Here is a 24294-nt window from a genome sequence, read left to right as displayed (position 1 = left end):
AATTCAACTAGGAGCTGCCGCCGGGGTCGTGCAGGCCCTCATTGAATTTTGTAGCACTAAGAGGGGTAACCCTGGCTGCAGGGAAAATGGCTGTGGGGAGCGGGGGCCCCATCTTCAGAGAAATGCATTTAATTGGTCTGAGGCCTCCAGGCCTTCGCTGAGGCAAGATGGAGCAGCCCTGTCCTAGGTCACAAACAAGGCTCAGAACCTGCCGCTGTCCTTGGGAGGGGGCAGCCCTGTGCATCCTCCCCCCGGGCCCCACCCTGGTGTTGCCAGCACCGCTGGCCACTCCACCAGCCGCTGTCCACCTCCTCTCATGCGGTGGCCCTGCCTCAGCTCTCGCCTTTGGCCTCCCAGCAAATCTCCATCTTTACAGCAATGGAAGCAAAACTTTTTGATCCAGCAGCACATCAGTAAAAAGTGTTTGGGCTTGCCCCGCGTTTACATCCTCAGGTGTAAATCACATGCCAGCCTCGGCCCAGGCAGTGTATGCGCATGACAAAACACATGATAATTCTCAGGAAGGACAAGATAAAACTATTTCCAAGAAAAATCACTTCACCCTAGTGCCTTCCAGATCCTCCTCCTTTGGTTTCTCCTGCCCTATATTCCCTTCTCCCTAATTTCCACTTGCGGCTTAATTTGTTGCAGTGCATGGAGAGCCCTCTCTGCAGACATGCTCAAGGTCAACAGGCACTCTTGGGGTTTAAGTTTCCAAGGTTTTTCTCTTACCGGGATCCACAGTTTTCTCCATTCTTGTACTGGAGAACTCAGAGTGGTCACTATTATTAATAATAATAGCTAATATTCATTGAACCCTGACTAGTGGCAGAAGCCGTGGAAAACTCTTTACATAGAATATATCATTTAATTTGCCAGAGAGCCCTCCGAGGTTATCCTCAACCCTATTTGACGAGAACCGGGGTGTAGGCCAGAGGTGCAGGGGTGTAGGGGGGTGAGAGGATCCACCAGAGACAGAGTGGGGAGCAGAACAGGTGGATCTACTGAAATACACTGCTGAGGGGAGCAGCGGGCGAGTCAGGAGAGGTCTGCTGCACCATGTGGGTTGCTCCCTGAGTGGGGATCGAACTCAGGCCTAAATGACTGGCAATAGCTTGATAGTGCTAGACTTTAACTCCTGCGCCACCAGGGAGGCTCTCCATTCTTGATCTTGCCCACAGCTAGTGTGTGGGGGGAGGGGAAGGGGGCTAGGACTTCTGGTTCTCCAGGCACTTTTCACCAAAAAAGTGGAGCCCCCTGGCCACCTCCTCTCCTGTCCTTCCATCAATGAGCACAACAACCCCCTCACCTGCCAGACCTGGCACGTGCCCATGCCCGGGCTGGTGCTGTGGGAATGTTTGCATTTTCAGTCCTGTGCCCTGGTCACATTCATTACAAAAGCAGTAAGGAATTTCTTCCAGGAGAAAAGACACTTTGGAAAAGTGTCTGCTACACACCCACACACATCCACACAGCAAGCATTTAAGTAAGCAGCTTTTAATGACCAATTTCTCCACAAATGCAGGGACAAAAGAGCAGAGCAGGTTACTTCCACCTGAAGTTCCCCCAGGCATCCCGGCTGGCCCCGAGAGACCGCCAAGCCATCCCAGCCAGGAGAGGCTCTAAGAGGACGGTGAGGTAATGGGGTCACTCAGGGCTGTAACTAAGATAAAGGGGAGCTTTTACAGGTGCATACCCAGTGGTGAATAAGTAATGTGGGTGTGTTTATTTGGGTAGAGAGTGGCTAATAAGGTCATGAGGAAATAATTTACTGAACTCTGCCATAAGTAAGGCAGTGAGGGAACCAATTTCCTGGGGTACTCAGAACGCTCAGTGTTATTAATAACAGCTAATATTCATTGAGCCCTGGCGAGTGCCAGGAGCCATGGAAGAATCTTTGCATAGAATATATCTTTTATTTTTATTTTTTGAAGGTTTATGTATGCAAATATGAACTGGGGTACAGGCCAGAGGTGCAGGGAATGAGAGGATTCACCAGAGACAGAGTGGGGAACAGAACAGGCAGACTGACCGAAATACACTGCTGAGGGGAGCAGCAGGCGAGACAGGAGAGGTCTGCAGTGCCATGTGGGTAGCTCCCTGGCCGGGGATGGAACTCGTGCTGTAGTGGCTGTGGACAGCTTCATAGTGCAGTTCTTAACCCCTTGCGCCACCAGGGAGGCCCCAAACCAGATACGTCTTTTAATTTGCCAGAGAACACTGAGGTTCGCATCCTCACCCCTATTTGACAAGTGACGACAGAGAGGGGAAGTAACTTATCTGGGATCACCCAGCTAGAAAAGGGTAGCATTAAAGTGGCTCCTGTCACAATGAGAGGAGACATTTATTAGGATCAGGCCTATTTGGAGCTACTTGGTGGAGGGTTGAGGAGGAGGGGAAGGAAATACTCAGGTCTGTCCTGCTACTCAGGCTGCTGGCTGGATTTATAGGCCTGTAAACCCAACGCGGGCCCTGCCTAAGGAGCTTTTTCTCTTTTGAAAGTTGTCATGGATCTTCCACTCTTGCAGTTTGGTTCTCTGTGTCTCAGACACGGCCAGGCCCACACTGAAGGCACCCCGGGGCCTCTTTCTTAGGGCTGGAGGGGCTTATGTGTGAGACAGGTCATGTGAACTCAGGACCTGTTGGCACCAGTGGGCATCGAGTGCCCGAAAGAGGGAAGGGTGGATGGCAGTGATCCAGCACTTTCCCCACAGAGCACCCCAGCTGAGCCTCTTGACAGCCCTGAGTGACTATTTCTTTACAAAAGAAGCTGAGGCTCAGATGGGACCATAAGCCAGTTAAGTTGAGGGGGATTTGACCCCTCCCATCTATCTGAGCCCAAATCCTGTACTGTCTGGATCCCAGCCCATTCATCCCAGCGGAAAGCACTTAGTTGGCACCACTGTGTGCACTGCATCCAACATGGCACAAGGAGGGGGGCTGTAATTTCAGGGCAGGCCACATGCGCATGGATGCAGGAGCAGAGGATACGCGCCAGGACACTGGCCAGCTTATACCTCATGCTGGTGGAGATGGAGGGGTGACTGGGCACACAACATGATGGGGTGAAAAATCTACAAGACCTCAGAGCCCAGTGCTCTGAGAGAAAAGGGGGAGAAAGGGCACTTCGGAGACACTGATGTGACCCCCCCCAGACATGAAGCCCAAGGGGTTGATGAGTTCTGAGCCCGCGGGCTGGGATGTGCAAACCGCCCGTGGGCTGGAAGAAGGCCTGCCCGGTGTGGGCTGGCCCCGGGGAGAAGCCTGTTGGCACCAGCCCGTGGCTGGCTCCCAGGTGACTTTCTGCTGTGTAGGCGCAAAGTGAGTTCTGCCTCATGATCTTTGTCTTACGGGGTCTACCCCCTGGGCCTCTTGAATAACCCAAGTTTATGTGGGTGTGCTCTTTTGCGAGCTGCACGTGCACGTAAAACCCCACCACGCAGTGTCTGGGGTTTCCATCTTGTTGGTGAGGATAGAGGATAAAAAAAATCCCTTCCCCGTGGGGTCACTCCAGGGAAAAGGAGGCACAGAGCAGCCCCCCACCAGCAGTCAGCATGTGCATGGGCAGCGCTGCACGCCCGGGGCTGGCAGATCCGCTGACCAGAGTCCCGGCTCCGCCACCACCACCCGCCGCCATGTTGCTTTGGCAGCACTCCGGCTTCCCAACCCGAAAATGCAAACATCATCTACTTCCCCGAGACTAGAGGGAGGCGTCATGGAAACGCAGTGCCTGGTGGTTGCTATTGTTGTGAGTGCCCACGGGGGTCAATGCCATTCTGGGGCCAGGCGCTGTTCCATGCACTGCGCACTAGTAACTCATTTAAATCCTCCCAACAACCCGGCTCTAATCATCAGCCTCATCTGGATAGGGAAACAGATTAAGTGATTGATTATTTACCTGCAGTTGCCAGGTAGCAAGACAACATCCTATCTGGTTCCAGAGCCCAGAAAGCTTAACTGGTAGGGTTTAACCACAGCACCCTGCCATTCTCTGAGAGGGGTGGGAGGACAGCTCCATCAGGCACAGCCAGTGACTGAGCACCCATTCGGGGGCCACAGAGAGGTGAATGTGACAGCTCCCTGCCCTGCAGGATCCCCCAGTCTCACAGGGAGATAGCACCTAAGAAGCATATTACAGGTGGGCCTCCCTGGTGGCGCAGCGGTTGAGCGCTGGGTTGCGAAGCTGCCCGCTGCGTCTGCGGTGCCGGTTCGATCCCCGGCTGCTCCCCGGCCACCGGAGGAGGGTCCCACATGGCGCGCAGACCTCTCCTGCCGCCCGCTGCTCCTCGGTCCTTCTGCCTGCTCTGCTCCCCTCTCTGGCTCTGGTGAATTCTCTCACCCTCCCGCGCTTCTGACTGTACCCAGTGCTTGTATAAATAAATAAATAAATAAAATAAATAATAAATTAAAAAAAAAAAAAAAGAAGAAGCATATTACAGGAGACCAAACACCAGGGTGATTCCATTCAACCGGGGGTGGGGGTGGGGGATGTTGGGGGCAGGGTGGTGGTGAGGAGAGGTTGGGGGGGAGGGGTCAGGCTATGCCCCAGGGCACAAAGACTAGCTGGTTTTGGTTTCTGAGTGCCTCACAGGGCAGGTCAGCCAGGAGGGAGGCTCATTCATTCATTCATTCATTCGTGAATGCAGGCACCTTCTCACTCAGTCTCAGGAGTGGGTGCTCTGGCTGAACTAGTTCTCACACGATGAGTTTGAAAAGCCAGAGGAATCCCAATCCCACAATCCGGTTGCTGAGAAGAATAAGACCACAAGGACAAACTAAAAGGGTAATAATTGTTACTTGAGGGGGAAAGGAACTTCAAGGCTAAATACTTTTGAAAAACAAGATTAAACAAATGAAAACAAGGGTCACCCCCTCAGGGCCTCTCTGGGTGGTTAATATGCTAATGAGATGCTAATATGCTAATGAGCACCGTGAATACCTAGATGTTGGAAGTAGCAGGGGGTACTTTCCAAGCTTATTTGACCCCAGAAGTCATTCAGCAGGAATGCGGGGCTGTAAGAAGTTCTGTAAGAGCGTTTTGCAACATCCTCCCCTGGCCCAAAAGGTGTGCAGAAGAGGCGAGAGCAGGGCAGTGAGGCCCAGATGATTCCGGGAAGACGGAGACTCTGAGCTGCATTTTGAAAAATCCGGATGAGGTCAAGGCCAGTCATTGGAGTGATGGGAAGAGCTTCTCAATTGGAAAGGAGTCTTAAGCCCCTTTCATCTTTACAGGAAGGCCCTAGGAAGTGGAGTTGCGCCCTGGCGGAGGAGGTGGGAGGAGCCAAGAAAGGCTGAGAGCCCCTGGCTTTTCTTTCCTGGCAGAAAGAGTCAGTGTTTGGATAAGGGTTTGGGGTAAGGATTCACCTTTGGTTTTCCCTGAAGTGGCACCTGAGAGAAGTTATTGCAGCAACTCTGGTGGGGTGGCCCTTTGGGCCAGAAGGAAAGGGGAAGGGTCAGGAGGGGAATGTGCCCTGAGCTTGGCAGACTGAGCCTCTAGCTAGGACTGGCATGGTTTCCGGATGGCGGGCAGGGTGTTCAAGACCCTTCAGAGTGCACTGGAGGGGCAGAAAGGGGAAGCAGGCTAGGAGGTGACCAGGGAAGAGATGACTGGGCCAAGATTGCCTCTCCCTGTCCTATAACAAAATGACCAGTGGCAGCCCCCTGGGCAGACATGTGAGGAGCTCAAGGGACTGAAAGTTGAAGTCAGGGGAAATTTCCATCAGACACACCAGACAAAATGGTTTTTATGTGTTGACATGAACGCTGGGGCCCTAGCCCTGCCTCTGCTTTTTCCCTGCTGCAGGAACTTAAAGCATTTCTGCAAACGGAGACCACAGACCATGCTTTTTAGCTACCAGATTGACAAAGATGAAGTCACTTGATCCAGGTGTCAGTGACCTGATGACTATGGAGAGCAAAGATGACAGTGCAAATGGCCACGGCCTCCTTGGAACACAGCGTGACATCCACTTGCAAAGCAGAACATTCACACCTCTGCCACCCACAGTTCCACTGCAGGGCAGGTATCCCTAGCAGCTATTCTTGTTCAAGTGTAGACAAGTTGTGGTATACCCAGACAGTTCAGCTGCGAAGGCACTCCAGAGAGACTAGCAGTCAATGAGATAGAAGGCAGAACAACAATAAAGAGATGTCCACACAAATAAAAGCGAGTTCTTTGAAAAGATCAATAAAATTGATTAATAAAATGGAGACTTTAAGTTAGACTAACCAAAATGTATTAAATACATAGTCTGGTAGTGTTAGGGGGAAAGGATGTCCTGAGCTAATTATATGCAGGCTTTGTGGACTCCACCCCCACGCCAGACCAAAGCCATCAGGACATTGGGAAAGACAAATCCCGTCACCACCAAAGGGAAGGGAAGGTGGCTGGGACCTGAGGGTGGAGTGAAGCAGCCAGGGTTGGGTATAAAAACCAAACACGTGGGCCTTGGGCTGGCTCGCTCTGTCGCTCGCCTCCTGGCTTCACGGCTCCTGGCTGGCGGCCAGCTCTCAGAGCGCCATTTGGGATTCCAGATCGGCGGATCGGGTAGGACTCATTTAAAACTTTGTCTCCCACTTTTCTCCCTGAGCTGTACATTTCCTCATTTCCCCTTCCCTTGTCAATAAACCTTTTATTAACCTTTCGCGTGTGCCTGCAGTAGAGCATTGATAAGTCCTGTTAAGCACGCGGGTGAGGACCCACAGTCAGGCACCCCGTTTTGTATCGGGGCTGCCCTATAACAGTTGGAGCTGAGAGTTTTACATTCTGAATGACAAAGAAATCACTTATACGGAATTTAACAAGGACAGAAAAGATACACTGAAGTTCAAGGTTGCTGATGGTCCTGGCAATAAGAATGATAGTGCCCCAAACTTGTTAGGGCTATGAGTGGGGAAAAAGTCACTTCCAAACACAAACACACACACACATAGAAAATGAAGTCACTCCACTGATACCCACTTCAGCAGTCAAGTCCCTGGGGCTGGGGCCCAGGTCTTGTACCAAATTGTGGGGGCCTGCGAATGAATCTGACTACAACTTGACTTTGTTGGCCTGGATTTCCCCATGCCCAAGGTCAAGGAGCAGCCTGGATTTGCGTAAGGCTGGCACCCAGCCACCCCAAAAGTATATCAGCTCCCACCCCACCCCACCCCCCCGCCCCACCACCCTGTCACCACCTCTCTTCCTGCTGTTTAGCAGGACTCTGCCTCCAGGTTGAAGGTGGTGATGACTGTCTGCACCTGCATCTGACCCTGGCCTCCTGCCACCCCCGCCACACTTACTCACCGCGCTTAGCAGGCTGAAATGGCCAGTGTCTAAACCATTAACTCGGGTCATTAAATCCACACAGACCAGTCCTTGGAGCCCAGGAAAAGCTCCAACAACCATGTTTGATTCACCTTCCTTCCCAAAAATGGGAGGCCTCTGTGAGTACTGAACAGGCCTCTGTGAGTACTGAACAGGTAACACCAGAGTCCACATGGCCTTGGTGCCACTGAGTGACAGGCTCAGAAGCCACATGCCCATCACCCACTAATTTCTTCAAACAGGTTAATTAATTGGGACAAACAAACAGGAAATGTATGTCTTTCCCTTCATGAGGCCTCTTCCCAGTTGGGAGGAACTGACATGTTTCTGTGGCAGAGAAGCTTGTCCTGGTATAGGATAATTTTTTATAACCCTTGCTACATTGGCATGGCCTTCAGAACATACTTAGTTCAAGTGATGTTTATTCACCTTTAACTCCGTTCCTGTGTATTGTTTTATTTCATCCCCATAGCTGCCTGAGAGAATTTTTTTTTAATTTATTTGTTTGTGCATACAAGAATGGGAGTACAGGCCAGAGGTGTGGGCAGTGAGAAGATTCACCAGAGACAGAGTGGGGAACAGAACAGACAGACTGACTGAAGTACACTGTTGAGGGGAGCAGCGGACGAGTCAGGAGAGGTCTTCTGCACCATGTGGGTAGCTCCCTGGCCAGGAATCGAACTTGTGCTACAGTGGCTGCGGATAGCTTCATAGGTTGCATCCCAACCCCTTGTGCCACCAGGGAGGCCCCAGAGAGAGCAGAATTTTTTTAAATTTAAGATTTATTTTATTTATACAAGAGCTGGGGCACAGGCCAGTTGTGCGGGAGGGTAAGAGGATTCACCAGAGACAGAGTGGGGAACAGAACAGGCAGAATGACCGAAGTACACTGCTGAGGGGAGCAGCGGGCGAGTCAGGAGAGGTCTGCCCCACCATATGGGTTGCTCCTCAGCCAGCGGGGATCAAACCGGCACCGGAGACGCTGGGGACAGCTTCACAGTGCTGCGCTCAACCGCCTGCACCACCAGGGAGGCCCGAGAGCAGAATTTTTAACCCCATTTTACAGATGAGCAAATTGAGATCCAGAAATTTCCAAGAAACTACCTGAAGTGCCAGTCCTAATAAGGCAACACATGTGAGAGACACCACGGGCAGTCTGACCCCTCTTTCCAGGATGCTGTGCCCTCTGCCCGCACAGAAGCTGGAAGCTGGAAGCTGGAAGCTCAGAGCTGGGCTCTGGGGAATCAGAGAGAAAACAAATGCCATCCCAGAAGTGGAAACCAGCTGAGTGTGGACTTGAGCTTCCTTGGGAAAGAGTTTGGTTCATCATACTAAGGCGTTCCCGTGACCTTCAGGATGGTGTGTGAGGCTCACTGGGGCTATGAAAACAGACAAAGCATGACCCCGCCCTCAAGGGCTGGCTCCCTCACTGGGTAGGCAAGACAGATGGAGGACGCCAAGGATTACCTGGTGGGAAGTGCTGGGAGGTCTTCCAGGAAAGGCCTCTCAGCGGCTATGGGCATCCAGCTGGGGCTGGAAGACCGAGACGTGACCCCCACTGTGCCCAGTCTTAAGAGGACCCACTGTGTCTGTGCTTTGCTGGGAGATAGGGGTGCATAGATGACAGAAACCCAGCCCTGCCTGCTGGAGCTTGGAGTCTAATCCATGGAGCCCAGATGTGCCTGGCAAAGGCTGAACTGGGGGCAGCTACTGAAGAACAGCAGCGCAGAGGCAATGGGGCAGGAGCTGGGCTTTGAAGAATGGACAGGAGTTCTCAGACCTCATGCCCAGGAAAGGCAGGGGCACGCGCAAAGGCCTGGGGACGCAAGAACAATGCAGACACTGAAGTGACATTGATGACGGCAAGTGTGTGACCACGAGACCCTCTGCCAAGCGTCACGTGTGTTGTTTCCTTCATTCCTCACAGCAGCCCTTGTTTTGCAAAGACTAAGACCCCGGGGTTCAGGTCACTAGAAATCAAAGGAGAACCATCTAGAACTCAGGACAGCTGTTCCCTGAAGCCCACACTCTCATCTATCAGGTGAAGAGGGTTAGAGGCTGAGCGTATCGGGTAGGGCTGAGCGTGGGTAGAGAGCCGGGGATGGGCGAGATGCGGCAGGGCCTCACTGCCCGTGCCCAGGAGCAGCCCAGCCGACCTCAGCTCTTCCGGCTGGATAGTTGAAAACACGGCAGAGTCGACTAAACACCAAGGAGAATCCTTCGAAGACAAGACGGATCAGTCAAGTTCCCAGTTCAAGAGAAAAGGACTTGAAGGTAAGAGGGGGCTGGAAACGCGGCCGAAGCAGAGTTAGTCATTCTGCTGCCACGGGCTGGGGGGGCGCCAGCATGAGAAAGCAGAGTCTGTGCCACCCGGGGCCCTAGGCCTACCCGGGACATTTGTGGGGCCTCCGGTGAGTCAAAGGACGTGTATCCACGCTGCACCCGATATTTAAAAGTTTCGTGTCACATTCCACAAGCGTTAAATATCATCCCTTCTGTCCGGCCCGGGGAGCGGCACCCTCGGAGCTGCACTTTCCCGCGTGCAGATTGGACCGCGACAATAAGTTCGAAAAAGTCAGTTTATCTCCTCATCCTGGCGGAATCCCTTACTCGCGAGGCTGGGGGAGGGCTGGGTGCTCGTGGGGTTCTGTGCTAGAAACGGCAACACGTGGAGGTCCAGCCCCCAGTCTGCAGTCCGCTCCACCCCCCCTGACACCCCAACTGAATCTCCCAGCTCTGCCGACAACCCCTGCCGAGGCCTCTCTTCGACCACCTTCGGGCAGAGAGACACCCACGCCAGCAGCGCCGCCTGTCCGGAGAGGCTCAGGCCCAGACAGAGGTATGCCCAGGCCAGAAGCAGCGCGTGCCGCTGGGGCGAGCAACCTCAAGGACCCAAATACTCAGAGCTGGTTAGGGGGGCTGTGGGTATAACCCCTTGGCCCGGGACCACTTGTCCTGCAGAGGGGCATGGCCTTCAGATGCCAGAGGGGAGCCCTGAAAACTGAAGGGCTGGAGCAGGGACCCTACACCTGGAGCTAAAGGCCTATCCATGGGTGACGGCACTTGGCAAGAAGGTGCAGAGAAGCTGGAGGGAGCACAGAAGTGAGAATCAGGTGGTGAGGGGTGTGGGGAGGCTGGGTCTCTGGGTGTGACTGCTCTGGAAAAGGGGAGACACAGAGAGGGGTCAGCCTGGTCCCAAGAGTCTGCAGTGGTGCTCCCTTCCCTGGGAGACCAAACAGGGCTTGGACTAAGTTGGAAAGATGGCTGGGGCGCAGACCTGGGAGGACTGTCCTGGCTGTCAGGATGAGGTGAGGTACGGCGTCACTAAGGGGGCGGGGTGGGGGGTGGCTGTGGCTGACATGGCTGAAGCTCCAACACTTGCCAGTGGGAGAACCTTGTGCAATGGAGGCTCCCAGGACCTGCGTGTCCATCTCTGTGGAAGGGGGTGACGAGAGAATGTGCTCCCCAAGGTTGTCAGGAGAATGTGTGTGTTTCCTCGGTGCACGCCAGAAACCGTGAAAAATTAGCAGGCCATTAAATCCTCTCCTCTGCTTGCTTCCTGTCTCTTGGGCTCTGAGAATCGCAGTTGTCTTGTCAATAAAATAGGGGTGAAGATACCAATCAGTTTTCACTTCAGAGGCAGTACTGGGGTCACGGGCTCCAGCCTTACTGGTAACTCAGGAGCCGCCAAGCCCTCTCCTGTGGAAGCTTTCCTGAAGTGGGGACCCACCAGCCCGTGGTCCCCTGTTCTCTCCAGAGGTGCCCACAGGCTGAAGCAGGGAGGAGGGAAGAAGCTACCAGAGCTGTGAGGGCACCTTGCTGGCAGATGGGGAGGCCAGCCTGGTCAGCCGCTGCCCTCTGTCCCTCCTTCACACCCCATCCTGTGGGCCAAGCCTGGGCCCTCTAGGGCTCTTCGAGTGGAAGGGCCTGTCTGGCAGTGAGGGACCCTGGGCCCTGCCTCCGCTCTGCCTTCCTGCCTGCGCCCACAGTCCACAGTGACAGTTCTTGCCATGGCTGTGGGGGGTGGGGGGGGAGCCACCCAGCAGGAGGGACGGGGTGGGGGCAGCAGCACATTCTGTCACCTGGAGAATGGCGGAGCTGGCCACCTTCCAGGGCAGAGACGGCGGGAGGAGCCACATATCAAGGGAGCCAGGGAACAGGCAGGCAAGGGGCGAGGGAAGGAGCTTCCCAAGAGCAAGACCAGGTGCCAACTCCAGGCTCAGAGTAAAGCCAGCCATGGAGAAAAGCAAAGATGGTGACCCCTAAACACCAGCCTTTGACAGCTGGGGGATGCCAAGCTGACAAGAAAGAAACTGATTACAATGCTCACGAGGCAAGACTACCCGGCCAGGGCCAGTGCTTGGGTTTGAGGAGCTGGTGTTCCCAGCTGAGGAGGAAGGAAGGGGCTAGAGAGGGGAGGCCTCGGCTTCTCTCTGTGGGCATCCTAAGGCTCGGTGTGGGTGCCCAAGGGAGGTTTGAGGCCAAGTGCCACCAGGCAGGTTCACAGCTCAAGGCTTGGGGCCGGGAGTGCTCTGACCTCACAGGCTCCCCTGGGCTCAGCCCCAGCAGGGTACCTTTCTCAGCAGGGACACAGATGGCAAGACTATACGATATGGCAAGATTTACTTTTGTTGGGTTTTGTGTATCCCTTGCCTCATTCCAGAGGGATCGTAAGCGTCTGGCAGCAAGTGTTCATTTCGAAGATAATGAACATTCACTGAGCATCTACGATGCGCGTGCCTGACACAGACCACAGAGCAAGCCGTGTGCGGGGCAGCGCCCTCCGCAGGCACCTGCAGGCAAAGCACACAGGGTGGAATGACAGGATAGACTAGGGCGCCCCGATGGGCCGGTCCCAGCACCCCTCCACCCCAGGGCAACCAGATAGCCACGTGGCCACTCCCGCCAGCTCCCTACAACCCCAGCCTGAGGACACAGGGCAAGTTTGCGGGTGACTTGCCCACATGCCCAAACAAGAGGCCTCCTCCCGGAGGTGCACAAACAGTCAACAGAACCAAAGCAGGAGTTTTCAAGTGGCGAGTGAAAGGCAATCTTGTCTCAGAACATCCTTCAGGGCAGTAAATGAATAAGTCAGTTCCTGCCCCTGGACAAAAAGCCAACTTTGGAGTGAGATGATGGTCGAGGAGAAAGCTTCGGACCCAGGGGCCGAGAATTCAGAGCACAGGCCCGTGACCTGACTCCTCGCCTGTAGCGTGGGCGGAGCCGGGTTCTAGATCATCGCGGGAGGCTGGGGCAGCCCAGAGACACGTCGATGGGCACGCTGACCTGCTCCCCGGGAGAAACTAGTCCTGCCGGATGGGATTTTAAAGCTCATCATCTGGACCGCGAGGCGTCGCCCAAGCTGGTGGACACGGCGGGAAAGGAACGGTGCAGAGGGGAGAGGCAGAGAGGAACGGCGCAGAGCGGGGAGGGGGGAAATAAAGCCAGGGGAGTTGAGACTAGGACGAGGCTCCCCTCAGTTTCTGAGGGGCAGCCTGCTCAGGTGAGGGGGCCCATCCTCCTGAGTGCCCGCCACAGTTGAGGGCTGTTAGCCATGTGGCTGAGCTGGGCGGGGCAGGCTGAGCGGGGTTGACAGGAGCCAGGGTCATGGCCATCCCAAGCCAGCAGCAGCCATGTGCTCCCAGCCTCAGGTGGCGTCTGGGGCTGGGGTTTGTATTCATTTCCCCCACACTGTGGTGGCGCCCACATGCAACTGGCACCCAAGAAGCTTTGTCCAGAGTATACCACAAGCAGCCCTACTACACGCCAGAACAGGCGTGAGGACACGCAGTGACCAGACACAGGTCCCCCACCTTGTGGGGGCACCTGCGGAGAAGGAGGGGAGCCCCTGGCAGGAGGCAGGGGTCTCGAACATAACTGTCCCATGGGGGAGGGGAGGAGGGAGAGGGAGTGGCCACCTGTTCCATGCTGGTAGGGCAGAGGTTCGGGAAGCCGGGTGGGTTCCAGAAGGAAGAGGGCTGGATGCAGGTCTAGAAGGCGAAGTGGAAGGTCACCAGTTGAGGGGAGAGGGGAGGCGGGGCGGGCAGCTCTTCAGTGGGCAGGCGCAGAGGTCACTGGTGGGCTCTTGGGGGTTATGAAAGGAAGGACTGACGGGGAGAGGCACGTCATGGGGAGCCTGGCTGCCAGGCCAAGAGGGGCTCCACGGGGGGGGGGGGGGGGTTGCAGAGCAGGGGAGGAGCTGGACAGAAGGCAGGGTGCATGCTCACTGCCACCGCAGCCCCTATCTGCATTCCTAATGGGCCCCGCAAGGAGAAATTGGTTTTCCTCCCCATCCAGCTGGCTCCAGCAGATAAGTGGGACTCCGCTAAGTGGGACTCCGTGCCCCGGGCGGGTTTGACAGAGCTGTCCTCAGCGAAGGGTCTTTCAGACTCTCAATTTTCTAGGCCTCATGCAGGGCATTAGGAAATCCTGATGACCACAGGGCTCCTCAGAGTCCCTTCTGGCTCTGGACCCTTTGCCCTTCCTACCCCTTTACCCACATCTCCCATAGTGGTGTCACCCTGAGAGGTCAGGAGGACTCTGGGCCCCAAGCCTTGCTCTGTGAACCTGCCCTGTGGCCACTTGGCCTCAAACCTCTGCTCCCTCCCTTGGGCACCCACACTGAGCCTTACGATGCCCACAGAAAGGAGCTGAGGCCTCCCCTTTCTTGCCCTCTTCCTTCCTCCTCTGCTGGAAACACCAGCTCCTCAAACTCCAAGACTCAGAGGGTCTGCTGGGACCATTCTCAGCCCCTCTGACCAGGGCTGGCTCTTGTTCCTAGCAATGGCATTCCACGGCTCTGCAAAGAAGTTCTCATAGAGTTATTCCATCCAAAGCTCTTAACAGCCCTGCAGGCAGGCTGAGCAAGTGGTGAACTGTTATCATCACCCATTTTGCAGATAAGAAAATTGAGGCCTGGGGCGGGTAGAGCCTCCCCCGATATCACAGCTGTTGAAGTGTAAGGCTTTGAGCTCAGTCCCCCACCCTGCCCCGAGGCTAGCGCTCAGGAACCCCTCTTCCTGGTACAGATAATCCCAATAGCTGCACGCATGGTCAGAATCCGGGACTGAGATCGGAAGCCCAAGGCCAGCATCTTGCCCAACTCCCCGACTCACTGCGGCCCAGAAGAACCTAATGTCACACCATGACTAGTGGTGGAGCCAGGCCTCAGGTCCCCTAACTCTCTGCCCGGGAACCTCCTACCGCCCCTCACTGCCCCTCCGCATCCCAGCACACTCGAGATGTATGGGTGTGCCTGACATTTCTGGAATCCACTCCGCACACATAATGAGGCCATTTTGAGAAGGCCTGCCTCAGGGGGGACTGGAGAGCTGTCTACTGTCCCCATCCTGACCCCTACCAACTCCTCCAGGCTGTGTACGCCGAGCTGCAAACAGATAAATAGACTCTTGGCCTCATGATCCGCCCCTTGCCCCCCGCACCCCCAACACACACCTTTCTAGCCTCCAGAACTAGAGGTGAAGTTTTTGGTTTCAAAGCTGTGGTGGAGGCTGCACTGGAAGGCAGGAGCAGCAGGGAGAAGTCCAGCTGGTGCTGACGGGTCAGTGCTAATGGAGGGAATCCAGATGTTGACACAGCCAGCAACCCAACAGAAGGTGCTGCTTGTCAACAGTGGAAGGGATTTGGCTGTAGCTGTGGAACTGTGGTGGCTCCCTGACATAAGGAGGAGAATGTTTTTCTCTCTCCCAGACCAGGCTGACCCTGCCTGGAGAGCTCTTCTTCTGGCAGCCAGTGTGCTTATGGACCACAGGTTGCCTTAACACCAAAAAATTGGGGTTCACCTGTGAGCACAGCGCCCAGCCCCCACCCTGTGGTGCCTGCTTGAAGAAAGGACTCAGCATCAGCATAATAGGGCACTGGAGGCAAAGTGTGGGGTTGGCACCTTTAGGAAGATTCTAGAAACACTTTGCCCTGAGGGATAGCTATTCACCTGCCCAGAGGTAGGGAAGAGACCAAGAGATCTTTCCCAATCAGTCCTGTTTCCCAGCTCCCATCAACATCCCAGATTCCCCTGGAGGACTCCCAAGAGTCTCGCCTCTTCCCTTTTATTCTACCTCCTCCAGCCCCAGAAACCCGCCCTGCTCTCCCTGCAGCCTAGTCTTTGGTGGAGAACAGGGAATTCCCTCTCTGGCAGCAGGAGAAAGTGGGACACTGCTGGGAGTTGGGGCACCGGGCCTGGAGAGGGAGGGAGGGGAAAAGTCTACCCCTGCTGCCGCCCCACTCTTACCCCCACCCCCTAAAGAATGTAATTAAGCAGCAGGCCTCTGCCAGGAGCCAAGCTTTCTGCTTCCGTCTATAAATCACCTTCTGAATCATCTCTCAGCTCCTGGAGGAGCAACTTCTGCTTGGGCTGTTCCAGGCGGCCCCAGGGCCACGCCCCCCTTGAGCCTGCCTCCCCGCTCCTCCCCAGCCCAGCTCCATGTGGCTCCAGATCTCAACTGGAAATGGCAGTGGCTGTAAGAGTCTGCAAACTGCCATCTCTCCCCCTCCCAGTCCTGGGCAGGCACTGCTGAGGTGAAGATAGCCTGGTCTGCTCCCTCATGTTAAGAATAAATCTACACACTCCAACTCCAAGTATAGTGAGGCGAGCGAACTCTACGGAGAAGGAAAATGTAGTCAGTTAAGACCAATCTGGGAGGACTTCTTGGAAGAGGCAAGATGGGCTCCAGGACTTAAAGGAGTCAAAATAGCTTGCAGACGGGGGTTGAAAATAACTAACATTTGTATAACATTTGCTGCATGACGGTCGTTACTCTAAGAACTTTGTGAGTATTCACTCATCTAATCTTCACAACCACCCTATTTTCATTTTATAGATGAAGAAACAGGTTCTGAGAGAGTAACTTGCCCTGGGTTATCTAGGTAGTACAGGAGAAACCCAGATGTGAGCAGTCTGGCTCCGTAGGAATGAGTAATTGGGGGAAGTGAGGTTTAGGGGTGCAAGAGGTTGACTTGGCAGTGGTGGAGCAACCTGCTTTGGGATTTAGGTCAAATGGGACTGCGGTAAAAGAATGGGGAACCAGCGGCAGGCTCTGTATATCTGAAGGGGCCCAGAGGGATGGGGAGCAGGCACCCAGAGCATCATGCTTCTCAGAGATGAACTGGGTGTCTGCCATAGTCTTGTGGACTCCTGAAGGCAGAAGGGACCCCCTCATTGTGATCAAGGTGGATGAAGCCAGAGGGAGGCAGGCAGGATGGGAAGCATGAAGCAGGAAAGGGACTCATTCTGTGCCCCACAGAACTCAGACACAGGTCTCCGCTCCCCTCTACAGGTGCACTGTCAGGGTGCTTCTGATCTTGGAGGGAACAGTGAGGCTCCCTCCTTCTCCAAATGTGGGGTGGACAGTCTTTCCCTGCTTAGTGGCTTTAGGATGATTCTGTGGCTCATAGCAGGGTGGCTGGAAAAGTCTAGAAGACAAGTCCTCCTAAATCCCTGGGCTTACCTCATTCCAAGACCAGCGAGGTCTTCCTCCCCGCCCCCTCTTTCCCTGGAAGGGTGTGTAAGGTGCTTCCTCTACTGAGAAAAGTCACTTCTGCCCACACTCTGGGCTCCCTGCCTCCCGTACAGGCCAAGGAGACCTACTCAAAGTGTTGAGAAATCCCCAAGGTCACGGATCCTTCCCCACCCCTAGACTGTATCCCACTGCCCCCCTGTATCTGCCCCGGAACCACCCCAGGTCAGTGGCCTGGGTGGCATACACAGGACAGGTGCCAGTTAAGACTATTTGGGTTTTCCACCAGGAGCCCTCTCTGCTGCCTCAGTTTCTCCACCTTCAGTAGTAATTGAGCATGTACCGGGATGCCAGAGAGTGTGGGTGCTGGTGGGGTCTGGCTGGGTTTGCCACTGGGAAAGCTGCAGGAAGGAGGACGGAGCGTGACCACTGAAGGACTTGGCACCTGGGCCCAGCTCCTGCCTCTTTGACTTCCTCCCCCAAGGTCCTCCCAGTCCTGGGGGCCGGAGGGTGCTTAGGATCCAGACTCCACCTCTTGGTCCCAGACCCGTGTATAAAATGCTCTGAGATACTGGGAGAACTTTCAATGACGCTGTCTCTTCCCCAAGACTTGCCCCCACATAGCAAAGCAGGTTCTTCCAAGAACAACTCAGCTCCAGGCTCCTGTATTTTTGACTTTTTTATTTTTTAAGCAAAATGTCATCCACTCAGAATACAAACTGATCAGTCACCCATTTTGGCCCCTATGGACAGCAATGGGGGGTCGGGCCCGCGGGAGTGCTGTGAACTCCCTTCAAGAGACCTGGATTAATTTCTCTGCCACATCCCCCCAGGGAAAGGCCTGCCCTGGAAGAAAGACCACCCGCTTAAAGCCTGGCCATCCGATCTGGTATCTGCCCATCTGTCTGTCTGTCTGTCTGTCTGTCTGTGGGATCAACAGCCTCCAGCCAGCTCAGCTCCTCAGCAGCCCCAGCCCCAGCCAGCTGTAATTCCTGCCTGTTACAAGTGTTAACACCTGGCCTGGGGCCTTCCTCCCCCGCAGTCTCCAGGTGCCTCCCTGGGCCCAGCCCACTGACCCCCACAGGGTTTGACTGAACATGTTCACAAGCCTCTCAAAGGCGGGTGGAGGTGGGAGTGGGTGGGGGAGGTAGCAGGACATCTGACAGATGGGGAAACTGAGGCAGGGCTCAAGGCAGGCCCTTGAGCTGAGGAATGAGTCCCAGGATGGTGGAGAGAGAACTCAGGTGTCTTATTTCCCAGCTCACTGCCCTTGACTTCCACAGAGCACTTTCACCCAGGCTGCGAGGCAGGGCAGGCGGGTGACCTGTGAGTGAAGGGGAGGAAACAGCCTGGGGCTGGCCATACAGAGCGGGGGACAGCCCACACAGGCCCCATCCAGCAGGGCCTCTGCCCTGGAATGCAGCAGGCACCAGGCCGGGCCCTAATAAGATAGGTTCATTTTTCCCCCCCAAGAAGGAGAAGAAAGACAAGTTCCTCCACCAGGCGCTAACAGGGACTGACAAGAAAAATTATAGAAATCAGGGCTGCTGTCACTGCTTCCTGTCCCAGGTCTGTACGACCTGGCCGGGAGGCCTCAGAGAGCATCTCCCCTTCCATGAGCTTGTTGCGTCTGAGGCCCTGATAGCTCGACCTTCTGGTCTACCTTCTCCCAGGATGGGGGGGTGGTGGGGCTCAGCAAATCAGGCTGCGGGGTGGGGGAGTGTCTTCCTTGAGGGGTGGCAAGGACAGAAATCCCAGCTAAATGATTTCCCCTGTAAATCCCTCCTGGGGAATGTGTGAGCTGGGTGGGCCAAAGAGGGCAGGCCTGGAGGGGCTCAGACACTGAAAGGACTGGAATCTGACTGGGGGGGGGGGGCCGTGGTGGGGGTGCGGCAGAGTCAGAACAGGAAGCTGAGGCCCATTCACTCACTGTCCCTGTCCCAGCAGGACTGCAGCCCAGAGGTGACTCACCCTCCACACCAGTTCTAAGACCAAAGACAAACGGCCAAAGGCGGAGGGCCATTGACCACAGTCCTTGGGCAGTCAGGAGGAGCTTGTGCCAAGGCAGGCTCCGTACCCACCCCCATACCACCCAGCCCTGGATCCCAGGGCAAATGAGCCCCTGGCAGCTTCCTCTTTGGACCTTTGTCTCTGGCTGAACTGTCCCTCTAGGACCCTGGGTTCCCACCAAGCACCCAAGCTCAGGATGTCATCCACACCCAGAGCTCAGATGTCTCAAAAATATCTATAGCCAGGGGCCTCCCTGGTGGCGCAAGGGGTTCAGTCAGGACTATGAAGCTGTTGGCAGCCACTGCAGCACCAGTTCGATCCCCGGCCAGGGAGCTGACCCACATGGCGCAGCAGACCTCTCTTGTCTCACCGGCTGCTCCCCTCAGCAGTGTATTTCAGTAGATCTGCCTGTTCTTCTCCCCACTTTGTCTCTGAGGAATCCTCTCACCCCACCCCTACCCCAGCCCATACCGCTAGCCTGCACCCCACCTCTTATATGCATAAATAAATTAAATAAATCCTAAAAAAATATATATCCATAGCAAAGGCCCAACCATGGTCACTGGCCCTGGAGGACAGTCCCAAACCCAGCCCCACCCTCACACTCACAATCAGGTCACAGCCATGAACACGGAGACCCATGCACAAAGACATCTGTGGGGCTTTCCCCTTACGCTGTCATGAAGGCATGCATGCACACGCACGCACACTTGCACACACAACCTTCACATGCCTGGTCACGAGCGTCGTCGGGCAGTGTCACAGCAGACACAGGTAGTGACCTTTACATGGGCAGAGATGCTTCTAGACTTTCTGTCTCTCACATGTATAGACACACATCATAGACTCAGTGACTTCCTGGCACTTGTAGGCAGACTCAGCACCCCATCACCAGCCATGGGTCCCCCAGACACCTTTTGCACAAGTTCACATCCAGTCAGCCCAGGCAGACTACCCTACACACTAGTCCAGAGATGACACCCTGAGGATCACAGAAATAGGAAACACACACACACACACACACACACTCATTTCTCTGCTCAGACAAAGCAGCAACCCTGTCCCCCCCCCCACCCCAGTCCCCAAACAAACCATGTGTCCAGCATTATGTTAGGGCCAATGTCCTGCTTTCCAGGTTTTTCCAACACCTTCTGCTATTGGGTGGCCCCTAGCTAGATGCTTCCCAGTTCACCATTACATACCAGACCCCCCTATGGCCCCGGAAAGTGCCTTCCTCCAGTTCACAGGGGAGGGGAGCCCCAGCTGTCTTCCTTGCTCCCTGAAATCTGTGGGGCTCCAAGTCTTTTTCTCCCCTCCCCCTGCAAGGGTCCCTGTTCCAGCAAAGCACGCAGGGAGAGGAGAGGGCTGGGAGAGGAGAGGGCTGGGAAAGGCCAGTGAGACAGGACTAGTTTCCAGCGGCCTCCGCTCCCCCCCTCAACCCCCCCCCCCACACACAGCAGAGCCCCCAACCAGGAACCCGGGCTTCCTCATGTCACCCCATGGGCTTCTTTATGTACAGGGTCAGCCACTGCCATGGAAGGATGCACTGGGCAGAAGAAAGCCCTCCCCGTGGGTGTCAGTCCCGGGAGCAACTCTCGGAGGCAGCTAAACAGAGGCCCTGGACCAGGCCCCCCTTCCTGCCCCCAGCACGGCCCCCCGAACACCCAGAGGCGAACGCTGCCACAGAGGCAGACTCGGGGTGTGGCCCCCGAATCTCACTGGCTCTGCCTCCCCTCCCCCAGGCTGGGAAGGGGTGCGGGCAGGTGGCAGGCACCCCGGCCACTCTCCTCCCCAGGGGGCCGCAGCCCTTTTCTCACTGATGATCCCAAATTCTTCCTCCTCACCTCCCACCCCCCAGGTGGAAGCTCTCCTCCGTCCAGGAGGGGAAGATTCTTTAATTAAAGTTTTCCGGAATGCAGGGGGTTGGAGACTGAGGCGAGGCGGGGTGTAATTTAGAGAACTGGTTTCAGTGTGTCTTTCCCCTCTGGCCTCCGGGACCTGCCAGGGGGCGAAGGGGCCGCCTGGAAAACAAGGGACTCCCCGGAACCGGGGCTTCCAAAGGCCCGTTCGCCCCTCGGTCAGTCCCCCCATACAGGCACCCCCCCCCCCAACACCGAGCCTGCCGTCCGAGCCTTATTTACTAAAAATGTCTTTTGTATCCGCATTTCTCCGGCCGGAATCCTCCCTCTCTCCCTTTCTCCTCGGTCCCTGGTTTTCCAACAGGAACGAATTTGACATGGAGAATTGGATTTTTGGTCAAAGAACGAACCCGCTCCCTCCCCAACAACTACATTTTCAAGGACCCCCCCCTTTTTTGCCAGGATGGACACGCAAGAGATGAATAAAACCCGAATTCAATGGCATCTCGGATCAGCAAATTCCATATTCACTTCTGTGGCTCCAGATGAATCTAGAGCAGAGTGGGGAGAATCTGATGACCCCCCACACACACACTCCCCTGCCCTGGGGATCCCTGAAGCCACTGGGGTCTGAAACACGAAGGCAAAGGGGGCTATTGTGGGGGAAATCGGATGGAGGCGGCGCGGAGGTGGGGGTGGCAGGGAAGGAACAGGACGCTTTTGCCCATGAAGACCCCAAAATGGAGAAGAGGAGAGGCCGGGCCCCGGGGACAGCGCTGGGTTTCCAGACACACAACTGCCAGCAAATGGAGGCCCTTGGAGGGGGGCCCGGATTGGGACGGGTGGGGGGTTAGGAGCTAAGACGAGAGACCGTGTGAGCCGGGAAAGTGCTCCAGCCTCTGCAGCGACTAGCAGGGAAAATGGTGATTATCAGGGAAGCCAGGAGTTGGATTCTGAAGGCGACACCAGCAGAAAACCCGGGGGGTGGGGGGTGGGCGCGGGGGGGCTGCCGGAACGAGGCAAGGAGAAAGGAGCCCCGGGCCTGCCGCAGCCCACCCCCCCGCCCCGGCCGGCGCCCCCCACCCCGGCCCCCGCCCCCCACACCTCCCCGGGACTCGGCGGAGAAATCCGGCCGCGGGCAGACAAGGGGCGAGTCTTACCACCAAATTGGGTAGCCGGCGAGGACCCTGGTGCCAGAGAGCAGGAGGCCGAGGAGCAGCCCGAGCAGGTGGGGCTCCATTAGAAGCGGCGCCGAGGAGGAAGTTTGCCCGCGATCATGAAGAGGGGGAGCGACGCCCCCAATAGTTGGAACAAAGTCCACTTGAGATTGGAAATGACTTTCGGGCTTGTCAGAAGCGCACCTCCACCCGCGGCCGCCCCCCTCGCGAGCCGGCGCGGAGAGCCGGGCGCGGGGATGTCAGCGAGCAGCCAATCAGCGGCCGCGGCCTAAGGTGAGAGATGCGTCTGGGCCCGGCTGTCAATCACGGCCCCCCCGCCCGGCCCGCGGCCCGGGCTCGGCGCAGGGCATCGCCCGGCAAACTTGGGCAAAGCCCGCGCCCGGCCACGGTGGCGACTTGGGGCGGGGGCGGGGCGGGCGGGGGCGCGGGGCGCGCCGGACCCTTCGCTGGCCCGAGACGGCCGCGGCCCCCGGCCGGACGGGTCTGGGCAGCCGGGGGTCCCACCCCGCGCTCACGTGGCGGCCGCCGGCCGGGCCGCGGCGGGGGGCTCCCTGCTTGCCGGCACCGCGACCCCCGAGGACCCGGACCCGCGAAGGGTCGAGAGTCGACAGCTCGGGGGTGTTTCCAGAAGCCCGGCTCGGGCAGGGCAGGGGCCGAGGGTCTCGGAGGGGGTTGGGAAGCGCGCGCCCCCGGAGCCGCCCGCCCCCGGGCCCTCGAGCCGGCCGGCCGGGCCCCCGCCGCGGGAGGTCGCTGCCCCCGCGCCCGAGATGCGCGCGGAGGGGTCCGCCGAGGCTCGAACGTCTGGCTGCGGGCGGCGCCGGGGGGACAGCGCCGAATGTCATTTGAGTCTTTTGTCAGGGATCAGATCGGTATCGGGACCTCCTGCTGCCTTTGCATTTCCTGCAACTGACACCCGCGGCCGGTTGCATTTCCTGCGCGCGGAGCCGGGCGCTCTCTCCGCCGGGGTCCAGGTGGGGCCTCCAGCCCCGCGGGCAGCACGACCTGCGGCCCCGCTGGAGTCTCGGGGATGGCGTGTGGGGACCGCGAAAGGCCGCGGCCCCGGCGTGGAGCCCTGGGCTCTTCTGAGGACACCCCTGCCCTTCAGGGCCCTTCTCGCCGCCCTGCCCCTCTCCTGGGGTTCTGGGCTCCACTGGGGTTTGGGGATCACATCCTCTTCCTCCGCGTGGACACCAGACACATTCTAGGATTCCGCCCCTCACCACGGGGAGAAAGTCCTTCCAGCCCCCACTCCCCCCCACGCACCCCGGGGTGCTGCCTGGCCTCTCCCTCCAAGAAGCAGCCTCGTCCTGAGCGAGGCTGAGATTGAGGCCAAATGGAAGGAGCTTATTCCCTGTGAGGTGGACCCCTCCTGCACACTGGAGACCCCCAGAGGCACCCTGACTCTGGGGTGAAGAGAGCAAAGCTCGTTGTGGGGACAACTGGTCTGGGGGCGGCTGAGCCTCCCGGGAACCTCTGTGGAAGGGGCCGGGGCTGAGCTGATCCCAAATCCCAACGGGATGGGGGGAGCGGCTCTCAGAGAGGTGGGGGCACCGCCCAAGGGAGCCCGCTGCCAGGGCACCAGACATTCCTGGCCTTTGATCTGGACGGGCTGTGCCCAAGGCTCAAACCCGGTGCCCCTGCCGGCCCGAGAGCCCTCTCCTCACACGGCTGCGGAGGGCGCGGGGCGCTCGGGGAACTGGCCCGGGGGCACCAAGGGTCGGGGGAGCCGCCTGGGCTTGTCACTGCTTCTGCCTCATTCCTAGCCCGGTGCTCGAGCGGAGGGGGGTGAGAGAGAGGAGGGTGGGCAGGGGACAAAAGGGAGATGCGGCGGGAGGAGAGGGGGGACAGAGATGGGGAGACTGAGAGAGACAGAGACCGAGTGGAGGGAGGGGAGCCCAGCGGCGGGTCTGCGAGGAAGGGGGAGGTGGAGGCTCTAGAGGGGAAGGCTGGGTGAGGGGAGGAAAGACCCGACCTTCCCTGGGCTGTGGGCGGGCTGGAGGCTGCAGAGATGGGACCTTCACAGACGTCTCCAGGGTGGGCAGATTTGGGGTGCCTTATTTTTGATTCACCTGAAAAGGGCGTCACGGTAAATTTGCAGTTGTCCCTGATTGCAGGAGCCCAGGCCCTAGGGGTAGAGAGCCCCGGCCCGCCCCCCTCAGTTCCTGCCCCAGGTCTGTCCTACCCAAGCGTGGTGTGGGGGGGGTAGGGGGGGTTTCTCAGCTGGTTTTCTGATCAGAGGTGCCTGCTGGAGCTCAAATTCTTCCCAAGAGTTTGAGGGGCTCCAGAGCCCCATAATCATGTTTCTGAGCCGTCCCCTGACCATCAAGGCAGGATTCTGTGGATTCAGTGTGGCTGGGAGGTAGGCGCTGGACTCCATGACCGCTTGGGGTCATTTCTAGGTCCCAAGATTCCACAGGTGCCAACCCTGGGAGTTGGGACTGAAAGATCCCCTAGGCTGCTGGTGG

At 57.0% G+C, this 24294-nt stretch overlaps 1 protein-coding gene across 1 annotated transcript in view; it reads right to left on the bottom strand.

Annotated features, from left to right (window-relative positions):
• WNT3 (Wnt family member 3) overlaps positions 1-21891 on the bottom strand; it is a gene marked incomplete at both ends in the record, with an annotated part of 39975 nt that extends 18084 nt beyond the window's left edge. Inside the window, one exon of the mRNA XM_084239420.1 lies at positions 21812-21891. Coding sequence (XP_084095546.1) covers positions 21812-21891 — 80 coding nt within the window. The remainder of the gene's footprint in view (positions 1-21811) is intronic.
• Positions 21892-24294: the final 2403 nt, after the last annotated feature.

The sequence above is a fragment of the Talpa europaea genome (genome assembly GCF_964194135.1).
Source record: "Talpa europaea genome assembly, chromosome: 7".
NCBI lineage: Eukaryota > Metazoa > Chordata > Mammalia > Eulipotyphla > Talpidae > Talpa > Talpa europaea.
The sequence above is the reverse complement of the archived record's forward strand: the minus strand, read 5'-3'. Positions and strand labels throughout refer to the sequence as shown.